General features: G+C 37.5%; 1 protein-coding gene across 3 annotated transcripts in view; it reads right to left on the bottom strand.

Annotated features, from left to right (window-relative positions):
• UTRN (utrophin) overlaps positions 1-17,155 on the bottom strand; it is a gene marked incomplete at its 5' end in the record, with an annotated part of 369,309 nt that overhangs the window by 33,859 nt on the left and 318,295 nt on the right. For all 3 annotated transcript variants that reach the window (XM_084284598.1, XM_084284597.1, XM_084284599.1), the window contains 4 exons: positions 2,185-2,296; positions 4,607-4,773; positions 7,184-7,341; positions 15,820-15,905. In XM_084284598.1, coding sequence (XP_084140724.1) covers positions 2,185-2,296; positions 4,607-4,773; positions 7,184-7,341; positions 15,820-15,905 — 523 coding nt within the window. The remainder of the gene's footprint in view (positions 1-2,184; positions 2,297-4,606; positions 4,774-7,183; positions 7,342-15,819; positions 15,906-17,155) is intronic.

Below are 17,155 nucleotides of genomic sequence, written 5' to 3'. Positions count from 1 at the left end.
ATTCCTGAATTAGATGCTAGATTTGGATTGTAGAAAAATCTTGCAAAATTTAACACATCTGTGTAAAATTTTTCATTAGAAATCCCATTTCTCCATATTCTCAAGAAAAAAAAAGAGAAATGAGAATAACTACAGTAACTTAGCACTTCTACTACTCACAGACATGATTTGTCAAATATTTTCAATTCCTTACCCTACCAATCTCTAAATCATATGACGGAAAAAAATACATAGCCAAAGTAGTTTTCAAAGTGTATTTTCAGCATCAAGAAAATGAAATTGCAAACTAGGATAAACACAGAAAGAGCATTATGGATTTGGCTTCAATAGCTATACATTATTATCTGTGTAAATAGCCTTAATCTGAAATTATGAAGTACTTTCAACCTGACGCAAACAGTGAGAAAATCTTCCCCTTGCAAATTTAATTTGAAAAACAGTTTCCTTAAGCCATTTTTCAAGTTATTTTAGATTTATGTAGAAGTCACAGAGCTTCTGAAAAATCCCTTCATACTCCACACTGCACACCTTACCATAAGACAATTAAAAGGTCTTCTCTCCAACTGTGATTAAGTTCCAGTTCCAAATGTCAGCTCTATTAAGCAGTCAAGCATTTGTTTCTTCTAATTATTGCTCGTATTCTTGATACTAATGTACTCGTATCGATACATTTAAGTATGAGAGAGAAGCTAAATTTTATTAAGGGAGTTTGGTGAGTGCACGTATTTGTACTCTGCTTTGCAATACAGACCACAAACACAATATTTTAACATCAACAGCCTTTGAATTTGGTTGAAAAGGCTCTAAAAAGTGACAAACATTAGCAGAGTAGATGTACTCTTTATATTCAAGCTATTTGTATTGCAATATAATGGATTCTTAGGAATAATTCATTGATCTTTGGTACCTACATTTTTATTAATGTATTTTTATTTCATAGACCCAGCTCTATACTTTTTTCTGGCATCATTCCATTTAAACACAACCTATTCTACTGTCCTACTGCAAAGAATTTTACATCTTCTTGAATATTATATAGCCTTAACTGAATTCAACCTGCACAGAGGTTTATCAAAAATTAGTACACTAACAACAGTACATTACTACAAATAGCATGTTACAAAGCCAGATTCTTTTTGTGAAATCTATTCTTCATTCCTGACTCAATTCAGACAAGACTAGTTAAAATGGAGTGCGTATAGGTACTGATTATTCAATAAGTATAACTTATGTCTGTTCATAAAATGGGTCATTTCTGATCTGAATCTGTTCTAAGCAGCAGTCCTATTACCACTGCTTAAATTACATACAGATTACACTATTAATTTTTGTGACTGAATGCAAATTCTTAGGAATGTGAACAACTATCACATTAAAACCAACCAAGCAAAAAAACACAAACAAACCTGAAAGTGTTATTTCTGTGAAGGAAGTTACCCAATCCTCTACTTAAGAAAGTGTCCTAGAAAATTTCTTAGAAAAATCTGGCTAAATATTTAATCAGGAAAATATTGCATTGTAAATTAATTTGTAATGCAGGCAAAACTCTCAAATATTTTCCAGTTGGAAACTGTCAATTTTGCTCATTTTTTTCCCAGATACACACCAATTTTTAAATACTCCAGTAAGCAGTAATTACTCAACAAAAAAAAAAACAAACAACATATTTCCAACCATGTTTCCATAAAGCAAGCAAAATGTTGAACATGAAAGAAAAGATCATGAACCTTCAAAAATATTAAAACACATTAGAAAAAGATTAAATATTATTATGGTGGTATGGCAGTAGTAAAGTGAGTCCCTTTTTTCTGATGTTTTCTCACCTTACAAACAGCATGTTTGTGTACATGCTCATATACAAGTACTGCAATTATATTCTATATTCCAGCTTTATTTTCACAAACCAAAAATAAAGTTCCCTCAGAGAATACTTCTGAAGTGGATACTAGAAGTAGATACCTCTCCCCATTTCTATAGAATTCAAACACTGCCCACGCAAAATCAGCAGCACTAGCAAAGTCCCTGATGACTTTCAAAAAGAATGGCAGGAAGACAGAACCTGCTAGACATATGGAAAAGAAACCCTGGTAGAATATTTAGGTGTTAAAAAAACTGTTAAAAAAAATTAGACCACAAATAACGTGAAACCAATCCTTCAGAAACGATCAGTAAATTGGTACTCACTGGTATACAGTACTCCACCATTGGGTAATGCAATTTATGCCCCTTTGCTGTACGGCCAGAAAAGAAGCAGCTCTGACAAACATCGTAGTTAAAATGTTTTAAGCTCCGGTACCTATGGGGACATTAAACAAAGTGATTAGAGCTAGGTTCAGTTCTAATACGTACTTATTATTAAGCCTCATGAGGCAAATTACTCTATGAAATGTTGTCACCTGCTTTTCAGCAGCAGCCACACAAGGACACAGCCAGTTTGTTTTTGCTTAGAAAGCACAGGTAGGGTGCTGACAGTGCTCATCCTGGCTGCAGACCCAGGGCATCTGTGCCACCACTGCAGCTGCACAGGACACAGGAAACCTGCAGCCCTCCAAACCGACTTCACGCAACTTTCCTACACTACTCAGGTTGCTTCACAGAGTATTTACAAGGAATTCCTACCTTCTATAGCCACACAGACAGCCAATGTCAATCACCTGTTGACAACGTCACTTTGAAACAGAAAATCTTACAGGCATCAGGTGTACTGACTTAAAACTATATTGATTTAGCTTTTTTCCCCTCTACTTAGTCACTGGCTGTTATCTCAAAATAAAAGAACATTTATAAACCAGACTAGTTTACATTTATATGTTTTTACATTTAAATGTTTCTAAGTCCACGTTTCAGAACCTGAAACTCTTAAAAGTTCATCAACTATGAGAATAATACACAATTAAGTTTAAAAATTGATTTATTTACTTTGGCTTTCAAGAGCAAGTATATGCATAAACTAAGTAACAAGGAAACAAACAAACAAACAAAAAACACCAATATATTTTAAACCAAAGCTGGCTAAAGCAGATTCCACCCCCTGTTTGTTACAGTATGGTTGTTCTGACTGGATGAGATTATATTATTCATCTGAAACTAAGATGAGCTAGCTGAAGCAAACTAAATAGCTATTGAATAGTTAAAGATTAAAACTGAATTGCTTCCTGAGAGCAGTTTTCAGTACCAAACCACATTTTTCCCCTGCTGAGTTTTATGTTTTGTTTTGCAAAAGAATGTGCCTATAAATGTAAAGGTTCACTTTTAAGGATGCTGATGCAACTGTTTGTAGTCTTTACTCAGAGCCTGTGTCTTAAATAGCCACATCTACCTTCTGCTAAGATGCTAGATGTTTTTGTTGTTGCATATCTCTAGCTTCGTTATAGAAATGATTTAGAATGAGTCATCCTTTTCATCTTCCCTTGTCTTCTGTCTCCATGACATCTTTTTCCGCACTAGATATCTCAGTATAGACAAGATCCACCAGTCCCAGTTTAGGCATTTGAGAGATCTCTGAACTGAACTTAGCCACCCTAGGCTCCCTCAAGTATTAATTAAGAAAAATAGGAACATCTAGAGGGATTTCATCTCCTCTTAAGACAGGCAACAAAGTTTGATCAGATTACTTACATCTCCCTATTTATAGTAAAAGTCACTAGCTCAATCTTACAATACTGACTAACGCTAACATGTCCAAAGCTAGGTGAGACAAATCTGACCCCAGGATTCTTACAAATATATAACCTTTAAAACAACAGAAGGAAGGAGAGGAAAAGAAAGAACAAGGAACAAAAATGACTCATCTGCCTTAATATTGGAAAAAAAGCCTTAAAATTGCTTACAGGAAAGACTGATCTATCATTCCTAAACAAAACACTCAACTTCACAACCACAACAGTGAAAAATCCAACAACTATGTTTAGCTCTACTCCTCTACTTCATTTTGCATCATTTTACACACTGGAGCAATCAATGCGCAAATGCATGCTAGTTATAACAGTACTCAGAAAGGGTACCAACTATCCAATGCCTCATAATGATAAATCATAGCTAAATCATAGAGTTCAGGAGAATAAAAAGAATGTCACCCCTGGAGTTATTTTTGCTTTAAGAATTCACAGCTTCCTTTGAGAAGACCAAACTTAGATTGTGTTCAATGCTTTGTGACAAGAACTATGCAAGTCTCATCATAGGAACATATCGATGTTTGTGCCAAGCAAGGAAGGATAGCTGTTGAAGGGTGTTCAGTACTAGCTGGCATGAATGGCTTGGTTTCACAAGCTTTATGCAGGAGGTGGGGCAGCCAGCAAACCCACCGTGTGTCTTCTTGCTCCACCTAAGACATGGATAAGTCTTTTTTTTAATTTTTATTTTCTTTTTTTTTGCCAAAATACCTGATAACAACTCCCTCTCACACACCTGTCAGTCACAAGACCACTGGGTATTTAACAGGGGGACGACAGGAGCCAGAAACACACTAGCTCAGGAGCTCCTGCAGTGAGATCCACACTGTAATCTGACCAGGGATGGCAGTTCCCATCATAAATCAGGAAAATTGTGGAAAAACAAACAAGGAACCATACTTGCTGGAGAATGTGCATGTAACCCCTTCTCTTACCTAAAGCCAACAATCGGACATTCTTTGCAGATGTTGCACTTGGCCTGATGTTTTGCTGTTTCTGCAGCTGCCACACGGTGTAGAACTGGTAGCCATACCATAGACTGCGGCTCTAAGCGCATCCAGTCTATAAACTGCTTTACAGTAATTTCTGGCTTGTTGTGGTTCTGGGGAAAGTAAATACATACATATATAAATAAATAATTTACAAACAACAACAATAAAAAATGCAATAGAATTAAAACCCCTCCACAAACAGATTTTACTTAGAATTTAATAATTAAAAAAAAAAAAAAAAAGTCAAAGAGTCATGTCAGGTTAATGTAGATAATGTAGAACCAGTTGGAAGTACACAGGAAACAACTTAGATTAAAATACAAATAAAGAAAACAAGTTAAGTTAGCCAGTAAGAACAGATAGGTCTAAACAGCTGTGATAGAGGAGACAGATGGTAATAAAGATGGAGCAGTCCACGATAAAGCCATCTTTGAATTGAAAGGACTTGAGAAAGAATAAGGGAAGTGCTAAAGGGAAGTACCTTCTGCATTTCAGACATGGTTTTCTTTTGAGTTAAGACTGATGCCAGACTGCTAAAAGTCAGTACTGCTTGTGAGGGTCTAGTAACTGTCTTAAGGCTCACGAGAAATTTTTAATTGGATTCTGAGCCCATGATATTCTTACCAGTTAGCATGTTAAACACACAAATAAATAGAGATAAATAAACAGAGGAAAATAAATCTGCCACTTTATAGGCAATCACTGCAAGAAATCGACAGAGTGGAAATATTAGCATGACTGTTTTAAGAAGCAAATAAACATGTTTCCATTCTCTTCAAGTTGTAACTAACAGAAGAGCCAAGCTGTAAAGGAATTACGTTCATCCTATTTGTCAGCAACAAGAACAGGTTGTCCTTCTGAGCCCACAGGAAATAACAGTTTAAAATTTAAAGTGAAAGCTATACTTAAATGGTAACACGTGACAAAAAGCAACATGAGACTTCTTAAACTATTCATACATGTAATCCAAGCCAATTTTTGCTACAAAGATGGAGCTGCAGGGAAGAAAGGAATAACAAGCTTTCCCTACCAGCAAAATACTTGTTTTCACTAGGCTGAGATAGCTCTGACATCCCGTTGCATACTTTGTCTATGCTTTCCTAATGACGAGGAGCAGAACTCGAGGCATTCATGTGAGATAAGGGATGCAACTGGATCACCAGTATAATCATAATAATACAGAGTGTATTTAAGCAGTACCTTGGTTAGTGCACCTCACCCACAATTGAACAGCATGGTGGATGGGGCAGATCCTTGAAGAACATAAAAGATCATTCGTCTGTGACAGAAAAGTCTGTCACTAAAAAATTAATTTATTTTAAGTGTGACTTAAACCACTTGAGGATAGTGATGGATGTCAAGCACCATCCCTTATTGCCTGAAGAAGCAATGTTAAAACCTCAGAGAAGTTTTACATGGTTAGTTGGTCAAAACAACTTCCATATGTATTGAGCATATTATTCTAGATCTGGATAAATAATTCTTCAATCCCAGCCATCTTAAAGTCCAGAAATGAATTCAGCAAGCTAAGTAAATATGTAGCTTAAAAAAGCTAGCGCAACTGAATTTTTCAAGGTGATGGATGAAAACATAAAAATGTCTATAAAAGAATGGTAAAAGAAAAATGTCCTAGAAGTTCTCTATAACTTTTAATCTGTTGGATTCAATAAAACTACAAATACTGAATTCAGTACTTTTATATATGCCACAGTGAATTTTTAATCAATATATAATTTCTGACAATGCTTAAAGCAGACACTTTCACAGAAGTAATAAACTCCAGCAATATAGTTATCACTACCAAACAGTCAGAGCCTTTGGCATCCCTGACAAATCCTGAGTTAGGTTGTGTTCCATTGCGACATCTTTTTCCTTCTCATTTTCTTTAAACAGACAGACGTTCTGTGCAGCCTCATTAACCCCCTGCATGTAGTACGGACCTGAACAGCAGGCAGTAAGACAGCTTTATTTTATGTTCTGATCTGCTGCATAATGGCTCACGAAACATAAATGACTGTGGTTGAAATTTTGTGCAACTGCAATCTTTTTTGTCAGAAAAATAATGCTAAATAATATCCTGATGCACAAAGTCAAACATTACTGTCAACATCATTTTCTTGTTCTGTTGAGATCAGATCTTGTTCCAGAACATAAAAGCATGTTGTTCCCACAGTATCATGTTGTTTTGAACACTGCAAAGCAGGATAATTGGCCACTACCATAATTTTTAACATCATTCGAAGCAGTCAATGTTATCATAAACACAAATAATTATATATTCTTTTTTGCTAAAAAGTGATTTGTTTGATTTTCTCCTAAATGATGAATCAAACTTTCACAGCTACACTTCAACAATAACTTCCCAGTAATTTTAACAACAATTCAGTTGCAGGAGCAAATTCGTTTCTCTTCAAAACTCAATAGATGTTTTGAAATTCCTCTTCCATTTTTATGCCATGTAAAAGTAAGCCTTAATTGCTCAGATAGAGGTTTTTCCCATGAAGATGTGTATCATCTCACCTGTTGGAAGCAGCTGCGCACACTGGGTTCGATGTTACTGCCACCAAAAGCTGCCACCTCCCCAAGCTGCCGTGGGATCTGGATAGCATCGTGCAGCAGCAGGCCAAGCTGTCTCTGGTCACACATTTCTGTGGGACCCGCCACTTCGTTGAAGAGATCTGCAACACCAAAAAAAGGCACTAGCTCATTTCATTTTCATTGACATCCCTTTTTATTCAGTAACACCACAGCTTGAGTTTTGCCATTTCTGTAATTCAGATCCAGCTACAGATGACCACTCTTCTCATTTACAGTAGTTTACCCTCATCTAATCTTGATTACTTTGACTGTTTTTTCTGGATCTGTAACCATATAAACTAGAAGAGTCAGGTCAAATGAATTAAATCGTACTTAGCTTCTTATGGTAAGATAAATAAGTATCTTGATATTTAAGATAAATAAAAATTAAGAATTATAAAATTCATAAATTAAGATAAATATCCTCCTGACAAATTTGTACATTAAACTAGGACCTATCACAGTTCTTTTTTTATCCATGAACAGCTATACGACAAAATAAACCAACATAAAACCAGGATAGCTTTTTGTGCCAATTCATCATCACTTCATTTTTCCCCTAGTATTTATGAAGTTTTCTATGTTATCACAAGGGAAGAAAAAAAATAAAAGATTTTTCAGAAATCCCTACTTCATGCCAAAATCTATGCTTTCCTTAGGTTGGCTGGAAACAGACATGTTTGCTGCGAACTGAGACTGGAAATGAGCACAAGTCACAGCTGGCAGCGTGAAATAGCTTAAAGCAAGAGCACCAGCCAGCCAGCCAGAAACACAACTTGTCCTTAACAGGAATCACATTTGCTTCCTGGATAACCACATCTGTTCCCATGCACTTTCCTTTTACTGATTTCCTAAGGTACATGTCGAGCCCTGCAGCATAAATGCAGGCTCTGGGATGACTGTAACAACAGAAAAATTTGAGGCTGAAAGGATCAAGAAATTGTTCCCGACACAGACACTTACTGGGAAGAAAGACACTGCTTGTTCCTGCTTAAGAGTCACAGTAAACTATTGAATTAATAAGCCTAACTGCAGTACAGAAAATATTTCTTAAAGTAGTGCATTTACAGATTCCTTTGATTTTTGAAATATATTTGTAATTGTTAAAATTTCCAGCAAGATATTTTTAACACATTTCTCCCAACAATCCTTTATTTATGAACTTTGTGGTGTTGTACATTGATATTTAGTCACACGATTAATCTCTCCTGAAAATATATTGAACACTGAATTGATCTCTTAGAAATAGCTTTAAATTCAGTGGATGGTGTAAGTTACAAAAGAAACCGTAGTAGATTTACACTATTCCCCTACTACTTATGTTTCCTACCAGAATGACTGGTAATAGATTAGAAATAAAAGAAATTTGAAAATTCAGTCTGACTGCACTTGTGATTGAGAAACAGAGCAGCTTTCTTCAGAAACATTCAAGAGAAACTGTTTTATTACACTCTGCAAATTGTTTTGCCCTTCATTTGGAGTAACTGTCAAGCTTTGTCAGCATGCCTCAGAAAGACAGCTCATACCTTTTCTCATGACAAAGGGAGCTGAGGCAGAAGAGAAGACTTTCACAAAACATAAATCCAGATGAGTGAATGATTATTTTTTTTTTTAGAGTTTCTTGTGTTTTTCTTGCCTACTCAAACAGATGCTGCAGCATCTTCAGCACTTAGCAGTGAGACAAAGCCCATGGATGACAGCACCGACAGAACAAGTACTGCCCTGCTGCAGGCTCACATTGGCAATCCCAAATCCCAGCTAGTTTTTTTACTTGCAGTTGGAATAGTTTTCCAGTATCTGAGTCCGTTTCAAAAACAAAATAGATAGGGTAAAGAACACCCGTTTGATTTTTTCTGCTTTTATCAATCTAGAGTGGAAATGGGCGCTACAAGAACGATTCACTCACTACTGTAGCTGGGAGGAGGATGAAGTACTTCCCCAAGCCCTAAAGCATCAGTTGACTGGGGAGCTGATAAATAGAAGAAAAATGACGTGTCAGGAGAGAAAAGGGGGAGAGTGATCAGCTAGGGCTGATGCAAGTAGGAAATCAGCAAATACACTGGAGGGCTCAAAATCCTCTAAAACAGCCTACTTAACCAAAACAAACAAAAAAATAAATAAAAATAAAAAATAATACCACAACTAAAGCTTCACACTGGAAGCTGCACCATAACCACTGAATGTTGAAGTGCACGGGGGTTATTGGATGATAAATCCCCTCCTCCCCAAATCCTCAATGAAATTGGTGTGACAACACAGGAGAAGCTCCTTAACTAAAGGCACGAAAAGCCAAAATGTTCTTGCTAGCTGGCCATCCTCCTTAAAGAAACATAGGATCTGTTCCTTAGCAAAGAAAATGTCCCAAGAGCAGCTCTGAAGTGGCAGACATAAGGGAGAAGGGTTCCTTTTAGCTCTGACACGGTGTACTTCATATCCACCAGTGGGGATGGGGATCCCATATGTCACCCACCAGCAATGTCAGAAGCCACAAACTAAGTACTGCTATAAATGGTATTTGTACATATACACGTACAATATTGTATGAGTTTATATACAAAATACAGTTATCTTAAGTAAAACTGTATATGGGACTAAGACAAGAAGGATTTGGGAAGCAAAAGTAAAGATTATTCAGACTTGAGCCATAGCAAAAAGCAGAAACAAACAAACAAAAAAGACCTGCTTAATCTTAAATTAAATCCAGACTCACATTACTATTTTAAGGATGAAAACCAGCAGGACCCAAACAGCAACTTAGCTGGACAACCTGAAAAAATGTACTTACTCGTTGGTATAGAAGTGGATATTCAAAAATTCAAAAAGTTCATTCAATTCCTACCAAAACAGTAGTAAGATGTCCAACAACACACCTTGTGGCTTTTGCTGAGGTTGTCAAAACATCAAATCATAAACCTAGCCCTGTCAAGTCGAAATCATCCAAGTAGCTGCAAGGAATCTAGTGCAGTCTAAAGCCTTGAAAGTTACACTCAAATATGAATTTAATTAAGAGTATGCAAAAATAGAAAATGTGCCATTGTTTGTTCACATGCATTTTTACAAACAGGATGCACATGTTACAAACAAGATGCACATCCTTACACAGAATGCACAGGACTGAGCGCACCCTCATTAAGTTTGCGGATGACAACAAGCTGGGAGGAAATGTCAATCTGCTAGAGGGCAGAGGGACCTGGACAGGATGGGTTGATGGATAGAGGCCAATGGGATGAGGTTCAACATGGCTAAATGCTGGGTCCTGCACTTTGGCCACAACAATCCCATGCAGTGCTACAGGCTTGAGACAGAGTGGCTGGAAAGCTGTGCAGAGGAAAAGGACCTGGTGGTGTTGGTCAATGCTCACCTGAACATGAGCCGGCAGTGTGCCCAGGTGGCCAAGAAGGCCAACGGCATCTTGGCTGGTATCAGGAATAGTGTAGCCAGCAGGACCAGGGAGGTGATCATCTCCTGTGCTCTGCTCTTGTGAGGCTGTACCTCGAGTACTGTGTTCAGATTTGGGCCCCTCACTACAAGAAGGACATCGAGGCCCTGGAGCATGCCCAGAGCAGAGCTATGAAGCTGGTGTAGGGCCTGGAGCACAAGTCCCATGAGGAGCAGCTGAGGGAACTGGGGTTGTTTGGTCTGGAGAAGAGGAGGCTCAGGGCAGACCTCATTGCTCTCTGCAGCTACCTGAAAGGAAGTTGTGGGGAGCTGGGGTTCAGCCTCTTCTCATGGGTAACTAGTGATAGGACCAGAGGGAATGGCTTCAAATTGTGCCAGGGGAGGTTCAGGTTGGAAATAAGGAGACATTTCTTCTCAGAAAGAGCAGTCAGGCACTGGGATGGATTGCCCAGGGAAGTAGTGGCATCACTGTCCCAGGGGTGTTCAAGGAAAGGTAACACTTGAAAATTAAACTTCTTCATGGTAGAGATTTTCAAGTAGCTCTTCCTTCTTACCACAAATCCTATAGGTTTTGTGCATGAAATTATATAACCCAAAGTCTACATCATGCAATGTTTTCTATTTCTGTTGCCAGTCTGCCTTTCTGTGTTAAGCATGAGGCCAGGTAAAAGTGAAATGCACACAAATGTATTTCTATATATTACATAGCACTATGACATTTATCTGCCTTTAACATTGAGAAAAAGGGAAGGAAGTTAAAGTTCCTGCTGTCCCTTAGAAAATACACACCTCTGAGATATCATTTGTCTCCTGATTGCATGACCAGTCATAGAATCATCTCTGAATAATCACACATAATTTTAAACTTGTATTATTGGAAGGACTTGCTTACGTGATTGAAAATTTATTTCCTGGAACATGTGGAACACTAAAATTGAGTGGTTCAAATTTTTCCTTTTTTTTTTTCATTATTCAGAAGCCCTGTGACAATGTATGAACAACTAATGGTAATACAAGCAACAAGCAAATTCTATTTGTTACTGTTTTCTGAATATTTTGGAACAAAACAAATATTGTCCTTGGTCATGCGCTTTCTTTTTATTTATTTTTTCCCCTTCTCTATTTTTAAAGGCTATCTTTATGCTAGTGAATTAAACTGCACTACAGCCCAGGCTCAGGCACCAAAACCCTCTCACCTGTATCATTAAGCTGTTAAAAGTGTACCTGGCACACTCTCGATCAAAGTCAACTAACTCTGAACAAAGTCAACTAACACCCCCAAAATCACCAGGAATGATGTGAAAGTAAGGTCACTCAGGGGTTGTTTCCAATAGGTAACTCCCACTTGTCACCCCATTCTGAAGACTAAAGAGAACACAATATGGAAAAACTCAGATCAGGTCATCAGCTTCACAAACAGAAGGGGCTCTGGACTATTTGCTCTACAACCAGAGATGTAACCAGATCACTGGAACTCAGTTATGTTCACAGGTCCATTTTTATTCACAGGAGCACCCTGGCATGTGCTTGAAGTTAAGCATGATTCCCAGCCAATGCACCAATGACAGGACAAGGGGGAATGGTTTTGAACTAAAAGAGGGGAGGTTTGGACTAGATATTAGGAAGAAATTCTTTACTCAGAGGGTGGTGAGGCACTGGAACAGGTTGCCCAGAGGAAATGTGATGCCCCATCCCTGGAGGTGTTCAAGACCAGGTTAGATGAAGCCCTGGGCAACATGATCTAGCAGCTGGCATCCCTATTCGTGGCATGGGGATTGGAACTGGATGATCTTTAACGTCCCTTCCAACCTACGTCATTCTATGATTCTGTGATTCACATCTTTAAAAATTTTCTAGAATAGGGCATTCTTTAATCGAGGCTTCAATGTTTCTCTGAAATTAATGGCGCATTTCTTTTTTTTTTTTTTTTTTTTTTTAATTAAAGATTCATTCTCATGTCAACCCTGCAGTGCAGCATCTAAAAGAAGCTTAAGAGAAATTTCTCTGGCAAAATGGATTTTAAAATGTCTGAATAGGAAAGATCTACCAATTTTGGAAATAAAGTGTTAGTCAACAACGTGTGACTAACAGTGGCCGTTAAAAACGTAACACAAATAGGAAAAGAAAAATTTGATATTAGAAAAAGAAAAAGGAAAAAAAAAGTTTGATTTCCCCAAAAAAGTAAGAGGGAAAGAATTTTATTGATAAACTGAAATTATCCTCCCATTTACATATTATTTCAGAAAACTAATATCTCAGCAGCCCAGAAATTATGTTTCTTCAAGCTGACCCCTGAAAGTCTGATCTCTGAGAAAACACTCAAGCAGATAGCTGGTTAAGCAGTCTGCAAATGTCTGAAGGGTCCATCCAAAAGTTTTTTGAACAAGAAACATGCCTATTTTACAATCAGCTTTCTGAAAATAAATGCCTCTCTAGCACTACAATTTTTAACGTGTGGTTGGCATGGTCTGTGCTCTACAAATGACTCCAACCACAGTCTTACAATGATTGCACAGAGAAGCCTGGGACTGTCAAAGACTCAGAAGTACTTAGAAGAGCCATAGCCAAAAAGCAGAAGCAAATGTCAGGAACTGCTCTGAGAAAGGAAAAGTCAGAAGGCAGAAAATTCACATTAAGCATGTGTATTTGGGGTACTGCTCTTCCTTTCAAGTGACTTTTCCTTAATTTCTTGAAAACACTTAACATTTCCATTATATTTTTCACTAGAGGATCTGAAAGCACTCAACAGATATCAACATCTCTCAGCAGTAGATGATTAGTATGGGGTGATAAAAACTGAACAAAAGAGAGAGCTAATACCAAAGGTCAGGCTGTAACACAGGTGATGCCAGAGGACCTAAAATGCTGACTGCATTCCCACCACATGCTCACAATCCATCCATAATACTGTCACTTTCTTCCTTCTCCCAAAAACTTTCTTTCACACTGAGGAAGTATTTTGCTTTGTGGCAATTCCATGGCTCATCAGGAAAGAGACGATAAAGCTAACAATACATTAAAGGTATCAAAGTCTGGCACACTGATCAGAACAGGATTAACAGAAAACTGCATGCATAAATTGACTATTAATTCTCTGCCTTAGGAGACCAAGATACCATTTCAGTTTCAGATGTATTTCAAGTTTAAGTTACGATCATTTGGCACAAAAGTCTCCTGAGACGACTTCTGCATTAATTTTCTAGGATTTTTCACAGCAACCTGCAAGAAAGAGCCAACTCTGTTAACTTGAGCTATGCAGATCTGCTGCCACTTTTATTTTACTGCTAGACACAAAGCAAATACATTAAAGCTAATCCAACTCAGTCATTTCCATCAGTGTCTGTGCTAGGTAACCGTAAGTATACTAACTGATTAATGGCAGCCGTTTAAAGACAGTTTATTCACAGCTGTTTTGTTTGTTTGTTTAATCCTTTTTTGGTAAATTCTGTTATCCACAGCCTAAATCTTATATCGTAGAAACCCTTTTTATTTTGCACTGAGTGGTAAATTACCTTTTGAATTATCATTGCTGAACAAAGGTTTGCCCCCAAGCCCTTTTAGTTATGGACTACTTAATAGATATGCCAAATGACAAAGAAATTAAAATTAAAATTAAAAAAGTAAACTCTAGTTAGGATGCTGAGATATGCCTCAATGCATAAGACACCTGTACTTTTGCTCAATGTTAGTTACCAGGATTACCAGATTACATACAAACATTTATAAGGAAGGCAGAAACTGCTGCAGAGCTCCATAAGTACATGGCAAATACTGTCGCTATACATTTTACATCATTCTCCCGAATGTGTAAAACAATTATTGCAAAGAATAGCAATTTTAAGACTTTGTGCCTAATACATAACTATCCATCACCTGTGATACTCTTATAAACTGCTTAATCTCTTCTCCTGTATTTGTCATGAGGTTATGCCACAAAGCTCCTCAATTCTCTTCTGCTCCTGCAATTACTTTTGTCAAATATTTTCATACTGCTCAGTATTTCTTCAGCTTGTGAGATTATTTAAATCAATCTATTTTAAACTTTCATTGTACAATTCTGGCAGTAAGCACAAGCACTCAAAAATTATCTTCAGAGTTCAAATCATCTTTTTCATAGACCAGAAAATACAATTGCTGGATTTAGGTTTATTTATTTGCTTATCGGACATATCAGACTGTTCCAAGCAACACTGACTTGCTTGATTTTTCCCCCAAAAAACACACACAAAAAGAGGCGTTATATGGTTTGTTTGTTTGCTTTTTTAAATCAGCGTTGAACAGAATTAGTCAAGTAGACCACTACTCTAGCTTTTCTACACAGCTACATTTTCCTTTGTTTTTGGAAGCAGTATAATGCTGTGCAGTATGACAATACATAACTGACATTGATACTTTCCAGTCAGGATATCAATCCTACTAGGCCAACTGCATCCCAGGCTGCATCAAAAGAGGAGTGGGCAGAAAGTCGAGACAGGTGATTGTCCCCCTCTGCTGCGCCCCTGTGAGGCTCCACCTGGAGTGCTGCATCCAGGTCTGGCAGCCCCAGCACAGGAAGGACATGGACCTGTTAGAGTAGGTCCAGAGGAAGGCCATGAAGTTGATCAGAGGATTGGAGCACCTCTCCTAAGATAGGCCAAGGGAGTTGAGGTTGTTCAGCCCAGAGAAGAGAAGGCTCTGAGGAGACCTCAGTGCAAATTTTCAATACTTAAAGGTGGATTGTAAAAAAAGATGGGGAGCGACTTTTTGCTTGGACAGATAATAAGGCAAGGGGAATGGTTTTGAACTAAAAGAAGGGAGATTTAGATTAGAGTTCAGGAGGAAGTTCTTCACTCAGAGGGTGGTGAGGCACTGGCATAGGTTGCCCAGAGAGGTTGTAGATGCCCCATCCCTGGAGGTGTTCAAGGCCAGGCTGGATGAAGCTTTGGGCAACCTGATCTAGAGGTTGACATCCCTGCTTATGGCGGGGGTTTTGAACTGGATGACTTTTAAGGTCTTTTCCAACCAAAGCCATTAAATGATTCTATGATTATGAAAAGAACAATTATTTTTGCTTACTCATAAGGAAACAGTCTTGCTACAGCACAAGAAGTGTTACATGGCAAATTTAGCAACAATGTACATTATTATTATACAAGACTTCTAATTATATACACCAAGCATTTTAAAAAATACATTCTTACATCTGTACTTCTCTTCCAGAAGACCCTTAGAAAGAGACATCAAGCCAATTTTCAAGGACTGCACTCGAATTTTTCCAGTTCGGCCACTGAAATTATAAAGACAGTACAATGTAATACAGTGGGTTTTTTAGTTCATTTTAATTCAATCTATTCAAAATGCAAAGTTATTGATGAGTTCTACTTCAAACATACTGTATAAGTCAAAACAAGTTAACACTGCATGTCACATTAAGAATGCTTCCCTTACAAAAAAAATAAAACTTAACTTGCCTACTAAATGGTTTATATGTCAAAACAGTTCATATTACTCTAAAAGGGCTGACATTTAGCTCTTGTAAAACACACAACATGGTTTAAGAATGTGATATTCACAGAAATAATGCACATGAGCATGCAGCAAGAAACCCAGTAGGAAACAGAGACTGCAATATAAAACCAAGTTTTCACATCAAAGGAGTTTATTCCACTTCCTTTTTTCCTTCTATGTTTAAAATGTTCTGATATACATGTGCTCCTGTAAACAAACAGCCAACCACATGCAGTAATTAGGTGATGTGCAGTTGTTCTTTCTAAGGAACGTGACTTCAGGGTCATCATGCCCAACGTGTAAAAAAATCCCCAAACGTCCAAAAACATAAATCAAACCTTAAGCAAACTTCAGAACAGGTAAATGGCTATCAAAGCAAGTGATTTTAAACTTGCAAGAAACACTGTTCAAACAGATATGAAAACAATAAAACTGGGGCATATGGAATGGGTCAATTTCAAATTTCAAGATCAGTGCAAGAAGCATACTTGAGATGTAATGATTTCTGTTTTCAAAGCCCAGAAAACACCACACAACTTACCTTCGGATAAGACGCAGCAAACTGTTCATGAGAACAGTAGTTAAATTGTATGCATTTGTACACAACCCCCTGCATTTAAGTTTAGCTGTGTCTTTCTCCAGCAAGTAAGATAATACTAGAATTAATATCACCCCAAACATTAGTTTGGTCTTTTTTGTCATGCAAGGTGATATATCCTTTAATTAATTCTGGCGTGGTTATTAGATATCTCTTTCTGTCCTCCCCATTCAACATATGTTCTGCTGTCTGATTTACTTCACAAATGCTGCACTGAATACAAAATCATTAATCTATTCCTGGGCTCTCCGTAAATTACCTAACCTCCTTACAAATATTAATGCATTTGTCTTCACAACCATCACCTAGTCTTGTGAGTCTAGATGGTATTATCTTCTCTATTCCACAAGTTGGAACAGAAGTACAGAGAAATTATTGCCAAATTAATCAAAAGTGCCTATTACTTTTACTGCCTAGCTTGAAAATCGGGA

Source organism: Netta rufina, assembly GCF_964035555.1.
Source record: "Netta rufina genome assembly, chromosome: 3".
Lineage (NCBI taxonomy): Eukaryota > Metazoa > Chordata > Aves > Anseriformes > Anatidae > Netta > Netta rufina.
Note: the sequence above shows the minus strand (reverse complement) of the source record. Positions and strands in the feature narration are given on the sequence as shown.